General features: G+C 43.7%; 1 protein-coding gene across 2 annotated transcripts in view; it reads left to right on the plus strand.

Moving 5' to 3' along the window:
* ENOX1 (ecto-NOX disulfide-thiol exchanger 1) overlaps nucleotides 1-18,278 on the plus strand; it is a 220,610-nt gene that overhangs the window by 68,923 nt on the left and 133,409 nt on the right. For both annotated transcript variants that reach the window (XM_056555436.1, XM_056555435.1), the window contains exon 4: nucleotides 6,779-6,985. In XM_056555436.1, the coding sequence (XP_056411411.1) occupies nucleotides 6,779-6,985 (207 nt within the window). The remainder of the gene's footprint in view (nucleotides 1-6,778; nucleotides 6,986-18,278) is intronic.

The following is an 18,278-nucleotide window of genomic DNA, read 5'->3' on the forward strand; positions in this document are numbered from 1 at the left end:
GCTGGTGTTGTAGACAAACACTATTTTAAGCATAGTGGAGCGTATTGTACTCCCCTCATATACGCACTAAGTATGTCAGGCAGAGAAGTGCCAGGACGTGCACAGAAGACAGAGGTCACAGCAGACTAGGGGCGAGTGGCAGCAGGAGTCGCAGCGGGAGGCCTGAGCTCCCGCTATCAGCTAGCGGTCGTGTCTAAAGCAACCCATCTAGCGTCATCGATTGGTAAACACTGTCATCCACTTCATCACAAGTGACATCTGACACCCCCAGTCGGTGGGTTCCTCAGACACAACCCTCAGTTGGCATGACCCGGGAGCAGTCCCTGTCCTCCCATTGCCTCTGTTCTATGCTGTTCCCTCCCCCACAGAAGTATCTTATGCTGTGGTTTCAGCTCCACTTTTTAGTGAGGACGATCTACTAGAGAACAATCACCAGCTACTGCCCAGCCAAGAAGTGGAGAAGACATCCGCTGCTTCCTCCGCTAGGCGGGCAAGTAAGCAAGTCATGAGGAGAGTGGCATGGGAGGTGGTGCTGCCAGCATTCAGGCTCCTGAAGCAGCTACTGTTGAGGAACCTGAGGAGGAGATCAGTGACATGCAGACACAACTCGATGATGATGAAGCTGATCACACTTGGGAGTCGGGTGCAGAACGGGCTTCATCATCATCAGGAGAAGAGGGTTGCAGGTTACCCGTGAGGCAGCAGCTAAGCCAGCAAGGTGGTAGCATGGTTGGCAGTCAGCATGGTGGCCAAGGTGACCACCTGCTTCGCGGCAGCCTACCTTCCCGGGAGGTAGTGGAACGGGGTCCCAGGAGTCGGCGACAGTTGCAGTGAATCAGTGTGGACTGTTGGTGGGAAAATCAGCTACTCGTCGGTGTGGCAGTTTTTCATCAAGCATCCGGAGGATGTTAACCTGGCCACATGCAAGATGTGTCGGCAGAAGGTGAAGCGTGGCAACAGTATGCTTCCACTCATCCAATGGCGCAGAAGCTGAATGTGCTCCTGTCCAAGTTGCTGGTGCTGCAGTCCCTCCCTTTTCAAGTGGTGGACTCTGCACCTTTCAGAGAACTGATGGCTTGTTCCATGCCGAGATGGATAGTCCCAAGCCATCATTTCTTTGTGAAGCAGGCAGTACCAGCCCTGCACAATTTTGGTGGGCCAGTCCTTGAGCCTGTCGGTGTGTACCAAAGTACACGGCACGCCGACATGTGGAGCTGTAACTACGGTCAAGGACAATACATGTCCTTTACGACCCACTGAGTGAATGTGGTTCCTGCACAGCCACAACAGCAACTATGACCGGTCACGCTGCTTCCATTTCCACACTCTCAGGCTGTGGGTCCTTTTCCTCCACTGTGACCTTAGCCTTCACTGTACTGACAAGTCTCAGTGCCCCTCCAGCATACCATGTGTGCAGGGCACGGCGGTGTCACGCTGTTCTTCACATGGTTAGCCTTGGTGAATGGAGTCACACAAGGGGAGGAACTGCTAAGTCATTTAACAAGAAATCGAATCATGGCTTACTCCACGAAAACTGGAAATGGGAACCATGGTGACTGACAACGGGAAGAACATGCTCCCTGCACGGAAGCCTGAGACATGCGTCCTGCATGGCACACGTGTTCAATCTGGTTGTCAGTAGTAGTCAGTAGTAGTCAGTTGGCCGATGCCTATCTGTGCCATCGTTCATCCTCTCGCAGGTCTGAATCGGGGGACCCTCTGCGCTCACCTTCCACTGCCATGGTTGCTGGGGAAGGGTGGGGTGGCAGGAGCAGTACAAGCTCCATTATCAGCAACATTAGTCTACAGTCGCTGATGAGTAGCTTTCTTCACCTGCATAGTAAAGCCACTCATCAGCAGCAGGTAGACCTGGAGCAGAACCTAAACCAGCAGGTGGTGGCATACCTTGACATGACCATGCATACACACCTTGAAGATCCACTGGACTTCTGGGCAGCCAAACTTGATTTGTGGCTTCAACTAGCAGTTTGCCCTGGAAAAGCGGTCCTGCCCGGGCAGTAGTGTGCCATCAGAGCAGTTGTTTAGTGCGGCGGGGACCATAGTAACCATAGTAACTTGTCTGTCCACAATAAATGTGAAGAGACTGACCTTTGTGAAGATGAATCAGGCATTGATCAGCCAGGATTTTAACCCCCCAATGCCTGATGCATCAGAATAGATTGACCATGGTGCCACACCAACACTTCACAAATATGGATAGTACTAAACATATTTATGGTGCTGCCCCCAAGTTACAGACATTCCTCGGCATCAGACCACAAGTAAGTATTGAGGATATGCATTACGCAAAACTTAACTTTTAATAATATTCTTAGGATCAAATATATACCCCAATTTTTTTTAAATCAAACAAAAGGAAAGTGTGCAAAAAACACCATGTGCCACCTACAACACCAAGTATTGATGTGATGCAAAGACTTCTAAAAGGTGGAAGGGAACAACATATTGTCCATTGTAACCTATGGGGGTTAAAACTTCCCTTGTAAGGCCCTACTCTCGCATTATTAATTCCCTTATTGGCAAGTGTTACTTGCCCTAAAAAGGGTGGCCCCAAACATGAACCTCTCCCAGGGTTATTAGGTGGAAATAGAGTTTCCTGTGTGGGGCCACCCTTTTTAGGGTGAGTAACACTTGCCAAGAAGGGAATTAATGGGTCCTTACAGGGGAAGTTTTTACCCCCACCTGCTACAATAGACAATATGTTGTTCCCTTCCACCTTTTCGAAGAAAGTGTTACTTGTCTTAAAAAGGGCGGCCCCACACAGGAGCCAATCCCAATTTCTGCCTAAAAACCCTGGGAGATGGCAGTGTTTGTAGGTGGAAATAGGGAGATGTTCCTGTGTGGGGACACCCTTTTTAGGGCGAGTGACACTTGCCAAGAAGGGAATTAACAATATGAGAGTAGGGCCTTACACGGAAAGTTTTTACCCCCACCAATTTCAATGGACCATAAGTTGTTCCCTTCCACCTTTTAGAGGTCTTTGCATCACATCAATACTTGGTGGTGTAGGTGGCACATGGTGTTTTTTGCACACCTTTCCTTTTGGGTCCATATATTTTATCCTAAGCATATTATTAAAAGTTACGTTTTAAGTAATGCATGTCCTCAATACTTGTGCACACTAACACTTTTCCAAAAAGACCGTTTTCTTCTGCCTACCTGCCTCAGCTACTATTCTGATCTGAGACCTATCTAATGTGCCACACATCTGATGCCAAGTTCTCATTTTTCAACCCACCTTCGTCAACGGGTACTGGTATTGCCACCCACTGCCCCACTATGTCACCAGGTCACTTTCAGGACTCCTGATTCTGCTACTGCCATCGCCAGGCTGTCTCATTCTGCCACCATATGCTCTCCTCATGCTGATGCCACCTCCAGGTTGTCTCATTCTGCCACCATATGTTCTCATACTGATGCCACCTCAAGGCTGACTCATTCTGCCTCCATATGTTCTCCTTGTGCTGATGCCACCTCCAGACTGTCTCATTTTGCCATCATATGTTCTCCTCTTGCTGATGCCAGCTCCAAGCTGTCTTATACTGCCACCAAATGTTCCCCTCATGCTGCTGCCACCTCCAGTATGTGTCAATCAAAATGGTAGGTGAGGATGGGTAGGTGTAGTAAGATGTAGGAGGGGGGGGGGGGGGGAAGGAAGAGCATCAATGAAGAAAAGGAAAAACACAATCAATATATTCTAGTTGCGTCCAATAAGTTAAGAGCAGATATGATGTTCTGTCTAAACCACGGTCTTTCGTGTACAGTACTCAGAGGTCAACCAGGGTTTCCACACTTTCAAGAATTTGGCATGTGTCCTATTCGCTCTGTGGCACAGTTCCTCAAACCTGCACAACTGGTGAATCTTAGTCACCCATTCCTCCATAGAATCTGGGCTCGTATGCAGCCAGTGTAACGGGACAAGGGACTTGGCTGCAGCTAATAGGTGAGTAATGAGAGATTGCGTCCCCAGAGTATATCCCAAGGACGGCATACCCAGGAGAAGGGAGGATGGAGATAAGGGGACTGTGGAGTGAGTAATAGCATCAATCACTTTATTAAGTTCCCTCCAAAATTCCGCTATGACCGGGCAAGTCCACCATATATGCGCGTGAGTACTGACATGCGCTCTACACCTCCAGCACAAATTAAAGTCTGTTAACTTATGAGTGTGGAGAAATTCTGGCGTCTTATACCATCTGGATACTACTTTATAGTGTGACTCCTGCAGCCTTACACAGTGAGAGAAACCATGTGATTGTCTCAGGATAAGTGCCACATCTGTGTCGGAGAGGTTTAAACCTAATTGTTGTGCCCAAGAGGTGATGTAGTATGGGATGAAGCTGTAACCAAAGGGAGGCACCGCTTTATACTTTTATGTTTAGGATTGGGGCTTAAGACCATTTCTTCAAACTTGGTGGCCTTCCGCAGTGGGCCAAATTTTTTTCCCCAAATCGGAGCAACAACTAACAAAATGGTGCATAAGAGTACCTCTGTGTGGGTAACAGCGAAACCAAGGTCTCAGGGGTTGGTGTCACCCCATCCCGCAGAAGATGAGATACACGAATGTTGCTGAGTTTATCCCACATTGGCTAATACGTGGCAGATTGCTTACCCACAGCCGCAGGTATTAGACTGACAGGAAGAAGAGGTGAGGGGGCTAGAGAGGAAGAGAGATCCGACCATGTAGCAAGGATACCTAGATAGAGGAGATGGGGAGAATCGAATCTGAATCTCACTCTTGGGGGGAACCACAGGTCATGCAAAAGACTAGGTGAATGAACCCCAGATCTAGCATGTAAGCAGTCAGGCGTGGGTGGCTCTGGTGAAGGAACGACCAGTTCCAGCTCCATCCACTTCTGCAATTGAACCGCCCTATAGAGAGCACCCACGTCTGGTAGGCCAATTCCCCCCTCCTGTGGTGGTATAATTAGCAATCTGCAACCAAGCAAGGTCTGGTTGTCTTCCATATGTATCTGGAAAAAAGGGACTTAATCTGCTGAAAAAAGGAGTGAGGGAGGGCTAAAGGAACATCCCTGGTCTCCTCAATCTGCCGCCACCTCCACACTGTGTCATTCAGCCACTATATGGTCTCCACATGCTGCCGACACCTCCACGCTGTCTCATTCAGCCACTATATGGTCTCCTCATACTGATGCCACCTCCAGGCTCTGTCATTGGGGCGCTCTGCGACAGTGATTCTAATAGCAACGCCTCTGATCTGCTTGTCATACTGAATAACAGTATTTTTTCACTAATCCAGCACACACCCTATGCGTGTTACAGCAAGGCAACGTGTTCTACACCCCTATTGCAGCTCTCTGTAGGCCAATAAATAACGCGAATAAATTTGGATCTAAACAAATTTTGGGGGGAAAATTCGGTGAATCTGCTGAATCAAATTTTTCAAAGATTTGCTCATCTCTAACTGGTATTATTGGTAATATTGGTCTTGGTATTGTGAGGTTTTTTGGTAACAGAATGACATTGATATATATGGTGATGTCTTGCTGTTGGTAACAGTATTATTTTTTAGCAGTATGCTTGATTAGCTCTTACAATAAATAAACTATAATGCGCCTTTGGCCTTTTGAAGGGGCAAATTATATGTAGGCCCCTCAGTTCTGATATTTATTATACAGCATATCAAGGGACAAAGCACTGCTGAGGTACTGTATCTAAGCACCTGCTGGTTCGGTGCTCAATGTTCTGATGCTGGTGTGATTTAACCCTTGGAAGTGGGGCTCATTTAAAGTTTTACTATGGGGCCTGGACTTCTCTAGTAGCACCCCTGGACCCCTGGATGTGAGAATGCATTAAAGGGGTATTCGTGTGTCTGTGTGGGGGGAATTTATCAAAACCTGTCCAGAGGAAAAGTTGCTGAGTTGCCCATAGCAACCAATCAGAATGCGCCTTTCATTTTTAACAAGGCCTCTGCAAAATGAAATATGTGATCTGATTGGTTGCTATGGGCAACTCGGCAACTTTTCCTCTGGACAGGTTTTGATAAATCTCCCCCTGTACCTGTGTTTGATAGTGGTCTAACAATTCTTATGTGATCTTTGCACCAAGGTTTATTTTTACCAGCATATAAAATGAGTGTCGTTCCAGTGTATTACATCACTAGTCAGGTGTTCAGAGGTAGCCTGTCTGCTTCAATGGGTGAAGCGACCGCTCGTGGGAAGGAGATCATTCTGCAGTGAGTTGTAGTTTTGCAACAACTGGAGGCACCCAGGTTAGAAAACACTGCTCTATTGTTCACAGCAAGCATGGAAGACAGCTCACCTGTACTTCAATGGATGGGGTGACTGAGGAGTGGGAGGAAGAAAAGTGATCTCACAATTAGAAACAAGAAATCCTGGGACTTGTAGTGGAAGGGAGGGCATTCCAATAGGAAATAGCCGTTTCACAAAAATAAATCAGTAGCATTAAGCTTGAGACAAGCGCAGATCCTTCCTAAGCATGTCCATTACTGTCTGGCAGGTAAGTACTAAAATCACCTTATGGTGGATAACTCCCTTAACCACAGGCTACTTGTAAGTTCTTGACTTACAGGACAGTTTATTTTTCTCCAATACAAAAACTATTTCTTATACATTGGTAATTTTCTGGTATTTAAATTGTCATATTTTTATTATATATGTGGATTTTAAGAGTTTGAGAGAAAAGCTGGGATACTAAAAATTTCTATGCATTTTGTGTTTTTATTTAAAAAATGTTTTTTATGTAAAATTACATTTATTTTCTATGTTTTCTATAGATTTGCCTCCACCTTCTACAAGAGAACGGCCTCCTGGTTGTAAAACTGTGTTTGTTGGAGGATTACCTGAAAATGCTACCGAGAAGCTTATTCATGAGGTCTTTGAGCAATGTGGAGACATTACAGCAATTCGTAAAAGCAAGAAGAATTTCTGTCACATTCGATTTTCAGAAGAGTTCATGGTTGATAAAGCCATTTACTTATCTGGTACAGTACATTCTATTTTTGGCAACTTTTTTTTTTTTAATTTACATTCAGGTTTGTCCTTTTATTGACCTTGGATCATTTCATGTATGCCTATGGCCACATCCTGTCCTTCGCTGATTCTTTATTTTTAAAGGGAAACTTTCTTGAAATTTAACACATAACAGATAAGACATCAACTGCTTTTTAGCAAGTCTGCTAACCAATACTATTTCAGTGACAGTCTGTAGCTTATAACTAAGGATCATAGGAGTTATTCTAGGCTTTTTAAACAGAACTGCCCCCCCCTCAAATAAAAATAAAAAAAATGCTCTGACGCATCAATGTTTGACTATACAACTAACTTAACTTCGAAGTAATTTGGCCAACAGGACAAATCTAAAAAAAAAGTGAACACCCAAACAAATAATACTGATTATATAATAATAGTCATGCATAATTATATCAATGTCAATAAAATTGTTTCAAACCCTAGATCAGATCCCTAAATTAATCAGACCCTATATTGGGCAAAACAAAAAATTTCCAAACCAACTAAAGTGTACATGTTGTTAACAAAAATGTTTTATGTAATGTAGATAATACCATTTTATGTATATTTGTAATATACATTGGTTACAAATGTGTATATTTTAGTCCCTGAAGCTATCTGTGTGTCTCTGTGAGGAGTTCAAATAGAGGAAGTGTGGGTGGACAAGCAGGGCTCTGTATACTGAGGACAAGCAGGGCTCTGTGCAGTGAGGAGAAGTAGGGCTCTGTATACTGAGGACAAGCAGGGCTCTGTGCAGTGAGGACAAGCAGGGCTCTGTGCAGTGAGGACAAGCAGGGCTCTGTGCAGTGAGGACAAGCAGGGCTCTGTGCAGTGAGGACAAGCAGGGCTCTGTGCAGTGAGGACAAGCAGGGCTCTGTGCAGTGAGGACAAGCAGGGCTCTGTGCAGTGAGGACAAGCAGGGCTCTGTGCAGTGAGGACAAGCAGGGCTCTGTGCAGTGAGGACAAGCAGGGCTCTGTGCAGTGAGGACAAGCAGGGCTCTGTGCAGTGAGGACAAGCAGGGCTCTGTGCAGTGAGGACAAGCAGGGCTCTGTGCAGTGAGGACAAGCAGGGCTCTGTGCAGTGAGGACAAGCAGGGCTCTGTGCAGTGAGGACAAGCAGGGCTCTGTGCAGTGAGGACAAGCAGGGCTCTGTGCAGTGAGGACAAGCAGGGCTCTGTGCAGTGAGGACAAGCAGGGCTCTGTGCAGTGAGGACAAGCAGGGCTCTGTGCAGTGAGGACAAGCAGGGCTCTGTGCAGTGAGGACAAGCAGGGCTCTGTGTAGTGAGGACAAGCAGGGCTCTGTGCAGTGAGGACAAGCAGGGCTCTGTGCAGTGAGGACAAGCAGGGCTCTGTGCAGTGAGGACAAGCAGGGCTCTGTGCAGTGAGGACAAGCAGGGCTCTGTGCAGTGAGGACAAGCAGGGCTCTGTGCAGTGAGGACAAGCAGGGCTCTGTGCAGTGAGGACAAGCAGGGCTCTGTGCAGTGAGGACAAGCAGGGCTCTGTGCAGTGAGGACAAGCAGGGCTCTGTGCACTGATGACAAGCAGGGCTCTGTGCAGTGAGGACAAGCGGGGCTCTGTGCAGTGAGGACAAGCGGGGCTCTGTGCAGTGAGGACAAGCGGGGCTCTGTGCAGTGAGGACAAGCGGGGCTCTGTGCAGTGAGGACAAGCGGGGCTCTGTGCAGTGAGGACAAGCGGGGCTCTGTGCAGTGAGGACAAGCGGGGCTCTGTGCAGTGAGGACAAGCGGGGCTCTGTGCAGTGAGGACAAGCGGGGCTCTGTACACTGAGGACAAGCAGGGCTCTGTGCAGGGTGGACAAGCAGGGCTCTGTACACCGAGGACAAGCAGGGCTCTGTACACTGAGGACAAACAGGGCTCTGTACACCGAGGACAAGCAGGGCACAGAGGACCAGCAGGGCTCTGTGCACTGAGGACCAGCAGGGCTCTGTGCACTGAGGACCAGCAGGGCTCTGTGCACTGAGGACCAGCAGGGCTCTGTGCACTGAGGACCAGCAGGGCTCTGTGCACTGAGGACCAGCAGGGCTCTGTGCACTGAGGACCAGCAGGGCTCTGTGCACTGAGGACCAGCAGGGCTCTGTGCACTGAGGACCAGCAGGGCTCTGTGCACTGAGGACCAGCAGGGCTCTGTGCACTGAGGACCAGCAGGGCTCTGTGCACTGAGGACCAGCAGGGCTCTGTGCACTGAGGACCAGCAGGGCTCTGTGCACTGAGGACCAGCAGGGCTCTGTGCACTGAGGACCAGCAGGGCTCTGTGCACTGAGGACCAGCAGGGCTCTGTGCACTGAGGCTCTATAACACACTTCTTGCTCACACCACAGGCTGATTGACAAGACAGGAGCCTGCTCAGAGCCCTACTTGACTGCCCACACTTTCTTTATTTTGTCTCTGCACAGAGAAACAGCGGCAATAGCTGCAGGGAGAGCATTTTTTTTACCCAAAAGTATACACAGCCCAGACAAAAAATTAGCCTTTAGAACCCTAACCTTATTAGACAAAAAAAATTACCCTTCGGAACATACACATAATTGTTCAGACTCCAGACCAAAAAATATTAAATTATAGACCAAACCTACTTCAATCATTCAATCCTAGACTGAAATAATTCAGACCTCAGATCGAGTATTCCTAGCACTCCCAGTACCTGACGCTACCCAGCATCAGGATACTGTGTGTGCTGCTGCTACCTTCTGGTACTTGGCAGGGTAAAGATCATGTATGAGTCAGCCACAATCTGGGCAAAATACCTCAACTCTATTCACGATCTTGTCCGTGCCAGCAGACAAAATGTTCAGACACTGCCTTGCATCAGGGTCTTGTGTGTGTTAGGGCCCCTTTAGGACAGATGTGCATGCTTCCTCTAAGCAGCTGTTTTGAGTTGTGACCCCATGTATGAGTCGGCACCCCAGGTGGTTGCACCTTTCACCCTTTTGTAGAAATGGCATTGTTCACAAGACCTTTCAAGGTGTCCAGTGCTAACTGGCTTCAAATCCTGTAAGTCCTCACAGTTGCTTGGTGGGGCCTACAAGGATTGGGTAATTTTTGTGTCACATCTCACATACCGAATTGAAATTTTGGAAATTTTTAGGCCAAATGACCACATGGAACTCTGTCCGGCTGAGAGAGGCAGTCGTCATTAGGAAATACCTTTGCCATAAAGAAATGTTTCTGATCTGCAATAATCTGTGAATGCCAGGACCCAATGTTTGTAGCAGATTATCATTTGCCCATATTGCCTCTTTCAACTGCCGTTTCTTCCTCCGATAAGCAATTGACATTCACCAGGTTGTTCACATCATGGAAAAGAAAATGTCTCTCTGCAGGTTTTGTCTACGCTACACACTACTACCCTATGTGACCATGCATTGGTTTCCTGGTTAGGATGGGGTGGGTTTGTGCTGATTATCAGCAGTCAGTCTAAAGAAGTAGAGCTGCAGTGTAAAACATGAGAATTAGCACAGATTCCAAAGAGGAGACCAGAGTGCAATTTTAAATTGCCCCCAGTACCCAATAAACATTAAAGGGGTTCTCCCTTGTTTATACTGTTTTTTGTTATTATGTTTGTGTGTTGTGTGTATAAGTATGTGTTTTTTTACGTGTGTTGTGATTATGTATATATGTATTTTCTTACCTTTTGTGAAGACCCGGAAGCTGGCCCCTTTTCCTTCCAGCGGCTTGCTGTGTAACCTCGGCCTCCGCCATGTTGTGTTCGGTAAGTGGGATATCGGGGTGTGTGTTCTTGCTTCTGTCCTTCCTATCTTCTGACGTCCCAGGCGAATCTTTTCTTCCTGTTTCTTCCGTGGCTCAGCGACGAATCTGCGGCCTCTTCTGGCACAAGCGCAGGTAGTTTTTTGTTTTTTTTTACCAATAAAGTTTATTTTGTCTAATTGACAAACTGTCTGCGCATGCACGAGTACGCAGGTGCTACCCTAACAGCGTAGCGTATGTTAGGTCTACACTAATAGCGTAGCTTCGCGCAAGCGCAGACAGTTTGTCAATTAGACAAAAAAAACTTTATTGTTTAAAAAAAAAAAAAAAAACTGCATGCACCGGAAGAGGCCGTAGATTCGTCGCTGAGCCACGGAAGAAACAGGAAGAAAAGCTTTGTCTCGGACGTCAGAAGATAGGAAGGACAGAAGCAAGAACAGACCCCCCGACATCCCACTTACCGAACACAACATGGCGGAGGCCGAGGTTACACAGCAAGCCGCTGGAAGAAAAAGGGGCCAGCTTCCGGATCTTCACAAAAGGTAAGAAAATACATATATACTTAATCACAACACACATAAAAAAAAACACATACTTATACACACATAACACACAAACATAATAACAAAAAAACAGTATAAACAAGGGAGAACCCCTTTAAAGATTAGCAGGACATAGCTGTTCCCTTATGGATAAGAGTTAAAAAGTCAGTGGATTTCAGGTAAAAACAGATAACTTTGATGAGCAGCTGTTAAATAGGATCCCCTTTATGAAATTACCTTACCAGTGGTTGCCCCAATTTGAATAATTTCCCTGTGTGTAAAGAAAGTACAGCACTGAGAACCTAAACCATTGGAACTGTGCAGGAAGAAAATGAGTAGTGTGTACATCATTTTCCTGACACCCTAATCTCTTTTAGGGATGAACTTAATTATTTGGAATATTCCTTATCAATATGTTTGCAATGTTTTTATTCCTCTGTTATGATTGCTGCCTCCCAATGTTTTACAATAAGGCTAGGGCTACATGGCTACTTTGGTCATCACACTTGACCCTACACAATGTGTCCATGTAGCTGTAGTGTGCATTTATCATTACCATCTGACTATCCCCTTAACTTTAGAAAATAGCATCAAGAGTATTTGTCTTTGGAAGCTTTCATAGATTTTTGTCATTTTGCATACTGTAAGAAAGAAGGCATGTTTGGGATTGTGCTTCGCTGTTATGGATACAAAGAACACCCCTGTGAATAAGAAACACTACCATATTATATCCCCAGGAGCTCCTTCTGAATTTATAGACGTTATAATTATCACACAAAAGACTAAAATAAAAATGGCTATTTTGTATTATTATATACATTTTATTTATATATTCACAATCTTCCCCTGCTGATATAACTGGGACATGTTTCGCACTAGGAGAAGTAGGACACCAACCAGGAACAATGGCAGCATGATTTTTCATTTATTTATTGATAAGCAAAGACAATAGAAAGTGTACACGCATACCTTCATCCATTATTTTTAATGACATCTCCATTTCACAAAAAAGAGAAATTTTGAGACACAATACTATTTTTCCCTCTAGTGCTGCAGGCAAAGCATATAAGCACACTTGTTATAATGTATGTGCACCTTTGAGGCTCTTTTGACCTATCATTGAGGTCAAGGCAAACATACATTGGCAAATGCCCTCTGCAGTATCCTCTTTTAAAGGGGTTCTCCACTGGAAAAAAAAAATTCTAAATCAACTGGTGCCAGAAAGTTAAACAGATTTGTAAATTACTTCTAATAAAAAATCTTAATCCTTCCAGTATTTATCAGCTGCTGTATGCTCCACAGGAAGTGCTTTTCTTTTTTAATTTTTTTTCTGTCTGACCACAGTGCTCTGATACCTCTGTCCATTTTAGGAACTGTCCAGAGTAGGAGGAAATCCCCATAGCAAACCTCTCCGGCTCCAGACAGTTCCTGACACGGACAGAGGTGTCAGAAGAGAGCACTGTGGTCAGACAAAGGAAATTCAAAAAGAAAAGAACTTGCTCTGGAGCATAGAGCAGCTGATGAGTACTGAAAGGATTATGATTTTAAATAGAAGTAATTTACAAATCTGGCACCAGTTGATTTTAGAAAAAAATGTTTTCCAGTGGAGTACCCCTTTAATGCATACTGCCCCCACAAGGCATATTGTCAAATCATATGTTTTACAGTTGCCTAAACGGCAAAGCTATGCCGTACTTCTGCTACAACCCACTGCAAAAATAATGAACATGACTGTGTCTAAGTGGCAACGCCACACGGTGACCCCAATACACTTGTCGAATAATTTCAACATATAGTGATCATGTATTAAAGGGGTACTCCGGTGAAAACCTTTTTTCTTTTAAATCAACTGGTGGCAAAAAGTTAAACATATTTGTAAATTACTTCTATTAAAAAATCTTAATCCTTCCTGTACTTATTAGCTGCTGAATACTACAGAGGAAATTCTTTTCTTTTTGGAATGCTCTCTGATGACATCACGAGCACAGTTTCTTAAATTGGACACAACTACCTTAATTTGGTGAAAAATTCACCAGCATGTAAATTGGGATATAAACCTTCCACTGACTGGTAGAGTTAGTGCAAAATAGATTAGGAGCTGTGCATATCTGACTTTCATGATCCGTATAATGAAATGAAGTCTTTTCAGGTTGGCATATTTACGAATGTTAGAAAACAACTGTAACCGTTCACAAGATTGTCTCCAAAAGAAAAATTTGCAATAAAAGGATAATTAAAATAATAGAGTTCCCAGTCCTCAAATACCTCAGCCAAAAAGGTTGTACAATGGATGTTTGGAAAGATGCATACATTTTATTATAAATAACTTTACACATAAAATTTCTCACAGGGCCTGTGTGATAGAACATAAAATAACATAAAAATATATACTTAATAATAACTGGATAATCTATAAAAAGGTAACCCTATAAGATACAAGAAAAATGTCCAGTGTGTATGGAAGGACACTTCTGAATAAATATATATAACTGCAATAGTAATTGACCGCAATTCACATTCAATAGCAGTTCGTATTCACTAATGCGGTATCTGAATAACTGATGGTACTATGTAACGCTCACCGCTGCGTGAATAATCGCCGTCCACCACTCTGTAAAGGCTCCGCTGATGTATGTAAAAATTGCAGGTGTACAGTAAATAATATTGCAACTCTGCCGGAACAGTATACAGCCAAGGTGCTCCAGCCGGTTGCTGTTTTTGCTGCGGCCGGCAGCTGCAGAGCTCTGGTGATTTTGAAGTGCTGGAGACACACGGTGGTATGCAAAGTAGTACCTGGCAGGGTAAGCAGATGGAAGCACACGCAGTGGTATGCGGTGGTGTATGAAATAGTACCTGGCAGGGTACACAGATGGAGGCAGCTGGAGTAGTACGTGGCAGTGAACAAAGTAGGGTACACAGATGGATGTAGTTGGAACAGTGTGGTGGCAGGAGCGGCATAATTTTGAATCTAATAGTGGTCAGATAGTAATCCAGGTAAAGTTCCTAAATAAAAAGTCCTTCCTTAGCACCTTGTTCAGACAGGGTAGGTAGGACAAACGCATTTCGGGGGAATGGACAAGTGTGTACTAGCCCCTTCCTCAGTGGCTTTAGAATGGTATACTCAGACAACAGGTCATTTATATAGGCAGCTCTGATTAATCAGCTGGGAGTTAGATGTGGTTACTTATTCAAAATATGGCATGGATCATCCAGAGATGAAAAACATGGATAGAATCATATAATGGACAAATAATGTACAGAACATACTTTAGATTGGGAAAATAAATAAATATAAATAAAAATATAAAGTTGTTTAGAATAATTCATCATTCATACACTAGGTGCGATTTGGGTGTGGTTTCAGACACTAGGTTTATGTAGGCAACTCCAATTAAAATAAGTCACCATTCACACACTAGGTGCGATTTTGGTGCGGTTTCAGACATTAGGTTTATGTAGGCAACGCTGATTAAAATAAGTCGCCATTCACATACTAGGTGCGATTTTGGTGCGGTTTCAGACATTAGGTTTATGTAGGCAACTCAGATTAAAATAAGTTGCCATTCACATACTAGGTGCGATTTGGGTGTGGTTTCAGGTTTATGTAGGCAGCTCTGATTAAAATAAGTCGCTATTCACATACTAGGTGCGATTTGGGTGTGGTTTCAGGTTTATGTAGGCAGCTCTGATTAAAATAAGTCGCCATTCACATACTAGGTGCGATTTGGGTGTGGTTTCAGGTTTATGTAGGCAGCTCTGATTAAAATAAGTCGCTATTCACATACGAGGTGCGATTGGGTGTGGTTTCAGACACTAAGTTTATGTAGGCAACTCTGATTAATCAGCTGATTACTCCAGAGATAAGAAACATGGATAGAATCATATTATGGACAAATAATAAACAAAACATACTTTAAATAGGGAAAAATAAATGTAAGTAAAGTTGTTTAGAAGTTAGTAGTTAAGTAACCATTCACACACTAGGTGCGATTCAGGTGCGGTTTTAGACACGAAGTAAGAAAAATAAAAAGGAATAATAATAGAATAGAAGTAAACTAAAAATAGAATTTTTTTTTTTTTTTTTACCAGTACAGAATAAACCATTCTCTACCCCTAAAGAAAACCAAATAATTCCAGATTGCAATTAAGTCCTCTAGGTTCCCGACTTTCAAATTCAAAAAATTTTGACCCCGCCAACTGGGTTTGATTACCTGTAGCCTTGCAAAAACTAAACTAGATGGATCCCTACTGTGATGTAAAGAAAAATGGGCAGACAATGGATGTTTCTTATTGCCCCTTTTAATATTATAAATGTGTTCTGCTAGCCTCACTTTGAGTGGACATTTAGTATGTCCAATATATTGTTTTGCACACCCACACTGTAAGATCTAAGCAACCTCCTTGGTGTTACAGGTAATAAAGTCTCTAATTTCCCATACAAAATGATTGACTGTAGATTGAACCCTCTCCACCTTCTTCCAACCAGATGTTGAACGACAACTTTGGCAAGTTTCACATTTGAAGAAGCCCCTCGTACTGAGCCATGTGGAAGATGGCTCAGCAGAGATGGGCTTCCTAATGGTTGGGGCAACCTTAATGCCCAAATTTCTGGCCCGCGTATAGATGACTGTGGGTTTGACCGATAACATCCACCCCATAACTTTATCCTGTCTGAGGATATGCCAATATTTGCCCAATATATTGGAGACTGTTACTGTTATTTTATATGCAGTTGCATTTTTGGCGTACTGGGTATTGATGCCATATATATTAGCCTTGATTTTTCCCTACACTTAGTTTTTAAAGTGAAATGCTCGCATATTTTGAATTTATTTAGGATTTTGACTGGATTTGAGATTGACACCTAGAAATCTTTCTATAGAAATACCATCCATACTGTGACATGCCACACTTAGTATAACGGAAAGGCAGGGATGTGTATTTTTATGCCACATGTGATCAAGATTATTTCCATGTATCTCAGATCTTTTGGTGGTTAGGGATAATTCTGGCATCATTGTGAAGATAGATCTACATTTGATTACTTTTTTTTAAATGCCACTTTGGTTTTAAGGGCAATTCTTCATGCACCTTTATTTATGATTCATAAGGGAAAGGGAGAGGAAGGCCCCCTTCACATATGTCTGATGGCATTTCCCTCTGGGGCTATAGGAAAAGCACAAGATGGAAGCTGATGATATAACTGCTCCCATTTATTTTAACAGTTCATATTTATCCGGTGTCTTAATTTGGGTGCCGGATGTTTGGATTTGCCACAAGTGTGCTGGATGGGGGGGGGGGAGGGGGGGTGGACACATCTTGCCACTCGTCTCTCCTTCATGCAGTTATTTGTATGATCTCTTACACTATATAGGCGTCAGTGCCTTCCAGTGGAGTTGCCTGGAAATTATATTTCTCCATAGGTTATAAGTGGCAAAAAAAAAATAAAAAAATAGTGCTTGAATTAATGTGTAAAAATCCATGATGCTTCTAAGAAAGCGGAATTGTGAGGTTGCCATGGAGACTGCAGAAATGCAATTAGTAACCTATCAGCAAGTTTTACTGTTTCTGTAAGTGTTAGCGAGTTTGTTTGTGTTATCAAACCATGTGCAGTCTCATCTGATCCACTTATCAAGCTTAAGCATACCAGGCTGCCGGTGCTGCCAGCTGCCATCACGCTGTCATTAGGATGCCGAGAGGCTTGTCACTTGATTGAGCAGAGAATGTCTTGACAAATTTAAGGTTTGTTCCAAACCTATTGCTATTTTTTAAAGCAACACATTGTAGAGACAAATTTGTAGTGTCCTTTCTACCTCTTAGGTCATGTTCTCAGAGAATGCAGTTATTCCCGGTGGGACTTCACAGCTGTCTGTCTAGTTCCATAAAGAAAATAACAGGTCTGGCAGTAAAGTGTAATATTTTTTATGCTGTATCACTGAATATTGAAAAAAAATCAGTTCTGATGGCTTTGCAGCTACATTTTACCTTAACGGTATTTATTTGTATATTCGTATTTTCCTTTCCAAGCAAACTATTTACTGTAACACTGCAATAAAATGTAAGTGTTGTGTGGAAAGGTCAGTTGCCACAATAACTAAGAGCACAAATAAGAACTGGATAGACGCTGGAATTGTAAAGTAGGACAGCGGAAAATGTGCAGCAGCAGCACTCATGTTATGTACTCAGGTTTTCTTTTAGTCTAAGCAGCCAAAAAGTTTTTGAAGCTACAGTAAATTAAAAAGTATGAATTAAAAAAGCAAACATTTTTATGGTACTTGTTGATATTTTCTGGTCTTCTTGAATTCTTATTTGTAGGAGTTTGTAAGGGGTAATACTTTTATCGTTATATCAAATGTAGGAGAAAAGAAGACTGCACTCACCATCCAGTAGAAAATTTCTTTACTGTAGAATAGGCATAAAGACAACGTGCAAGGCAAATTTTAGAGAGCAGAGGCAGGGGTGATGACGGGACAGTACTGTTTCGCATGCTTAGCGTGGTTCCACAAGCCGACGCTTGTGTGGCTGCGGATGAGCAGCCACGCAGGGACATGTGAGTCGCAGTGCGCGTGTGCAGTGTACTCTAATATCGAGGCCGCTCTGCAATATACACAGCTTGTGCGCGCGGTAACTCGCAGGTCCCTGTGTAGCTGCTCGTAGCGGCGGATTACTGCTGCGAGCAGGACATGGGGAATACAGCTGGAGGCATAGTATAGAGTCGGGTCATCGGTGGATACGTATTGTAAAACACGCTGCAGACTTAAGGACTTAGCACCTGTCTAGGAATACCCCTTTAATTCTCCTGTGATGTAGTCCTTACTTTATTACTAATGTTTAAATGTTTAAAACATTGTTTCAGTGGTACACTTTTCAAAAGAAAAAAAAATTCTTTAATATTATGTTCAAAAAATGTGTTTAGTTATATAATCATCTGAAAATATAGAAGTTTATGCCTGAAAGGGAGTGGTTGTCTAATATATTAAGTATATCGGGAACTAGTAGA

The sequence above is a fragment of the Hyla sarda genome, chromosome 2 (assembly GCF_029499605.1).
Source record: "Hyla sarda isolate aHylSar1 chromosome 2, aHylSar1.hap1, whole genome shotgun sequence".
Lineage (NCBI taxonomy): Eukaryota > Metazoa > Chordata > Amphibia > Anura > Hylidae > Hyla > Hyla sarda.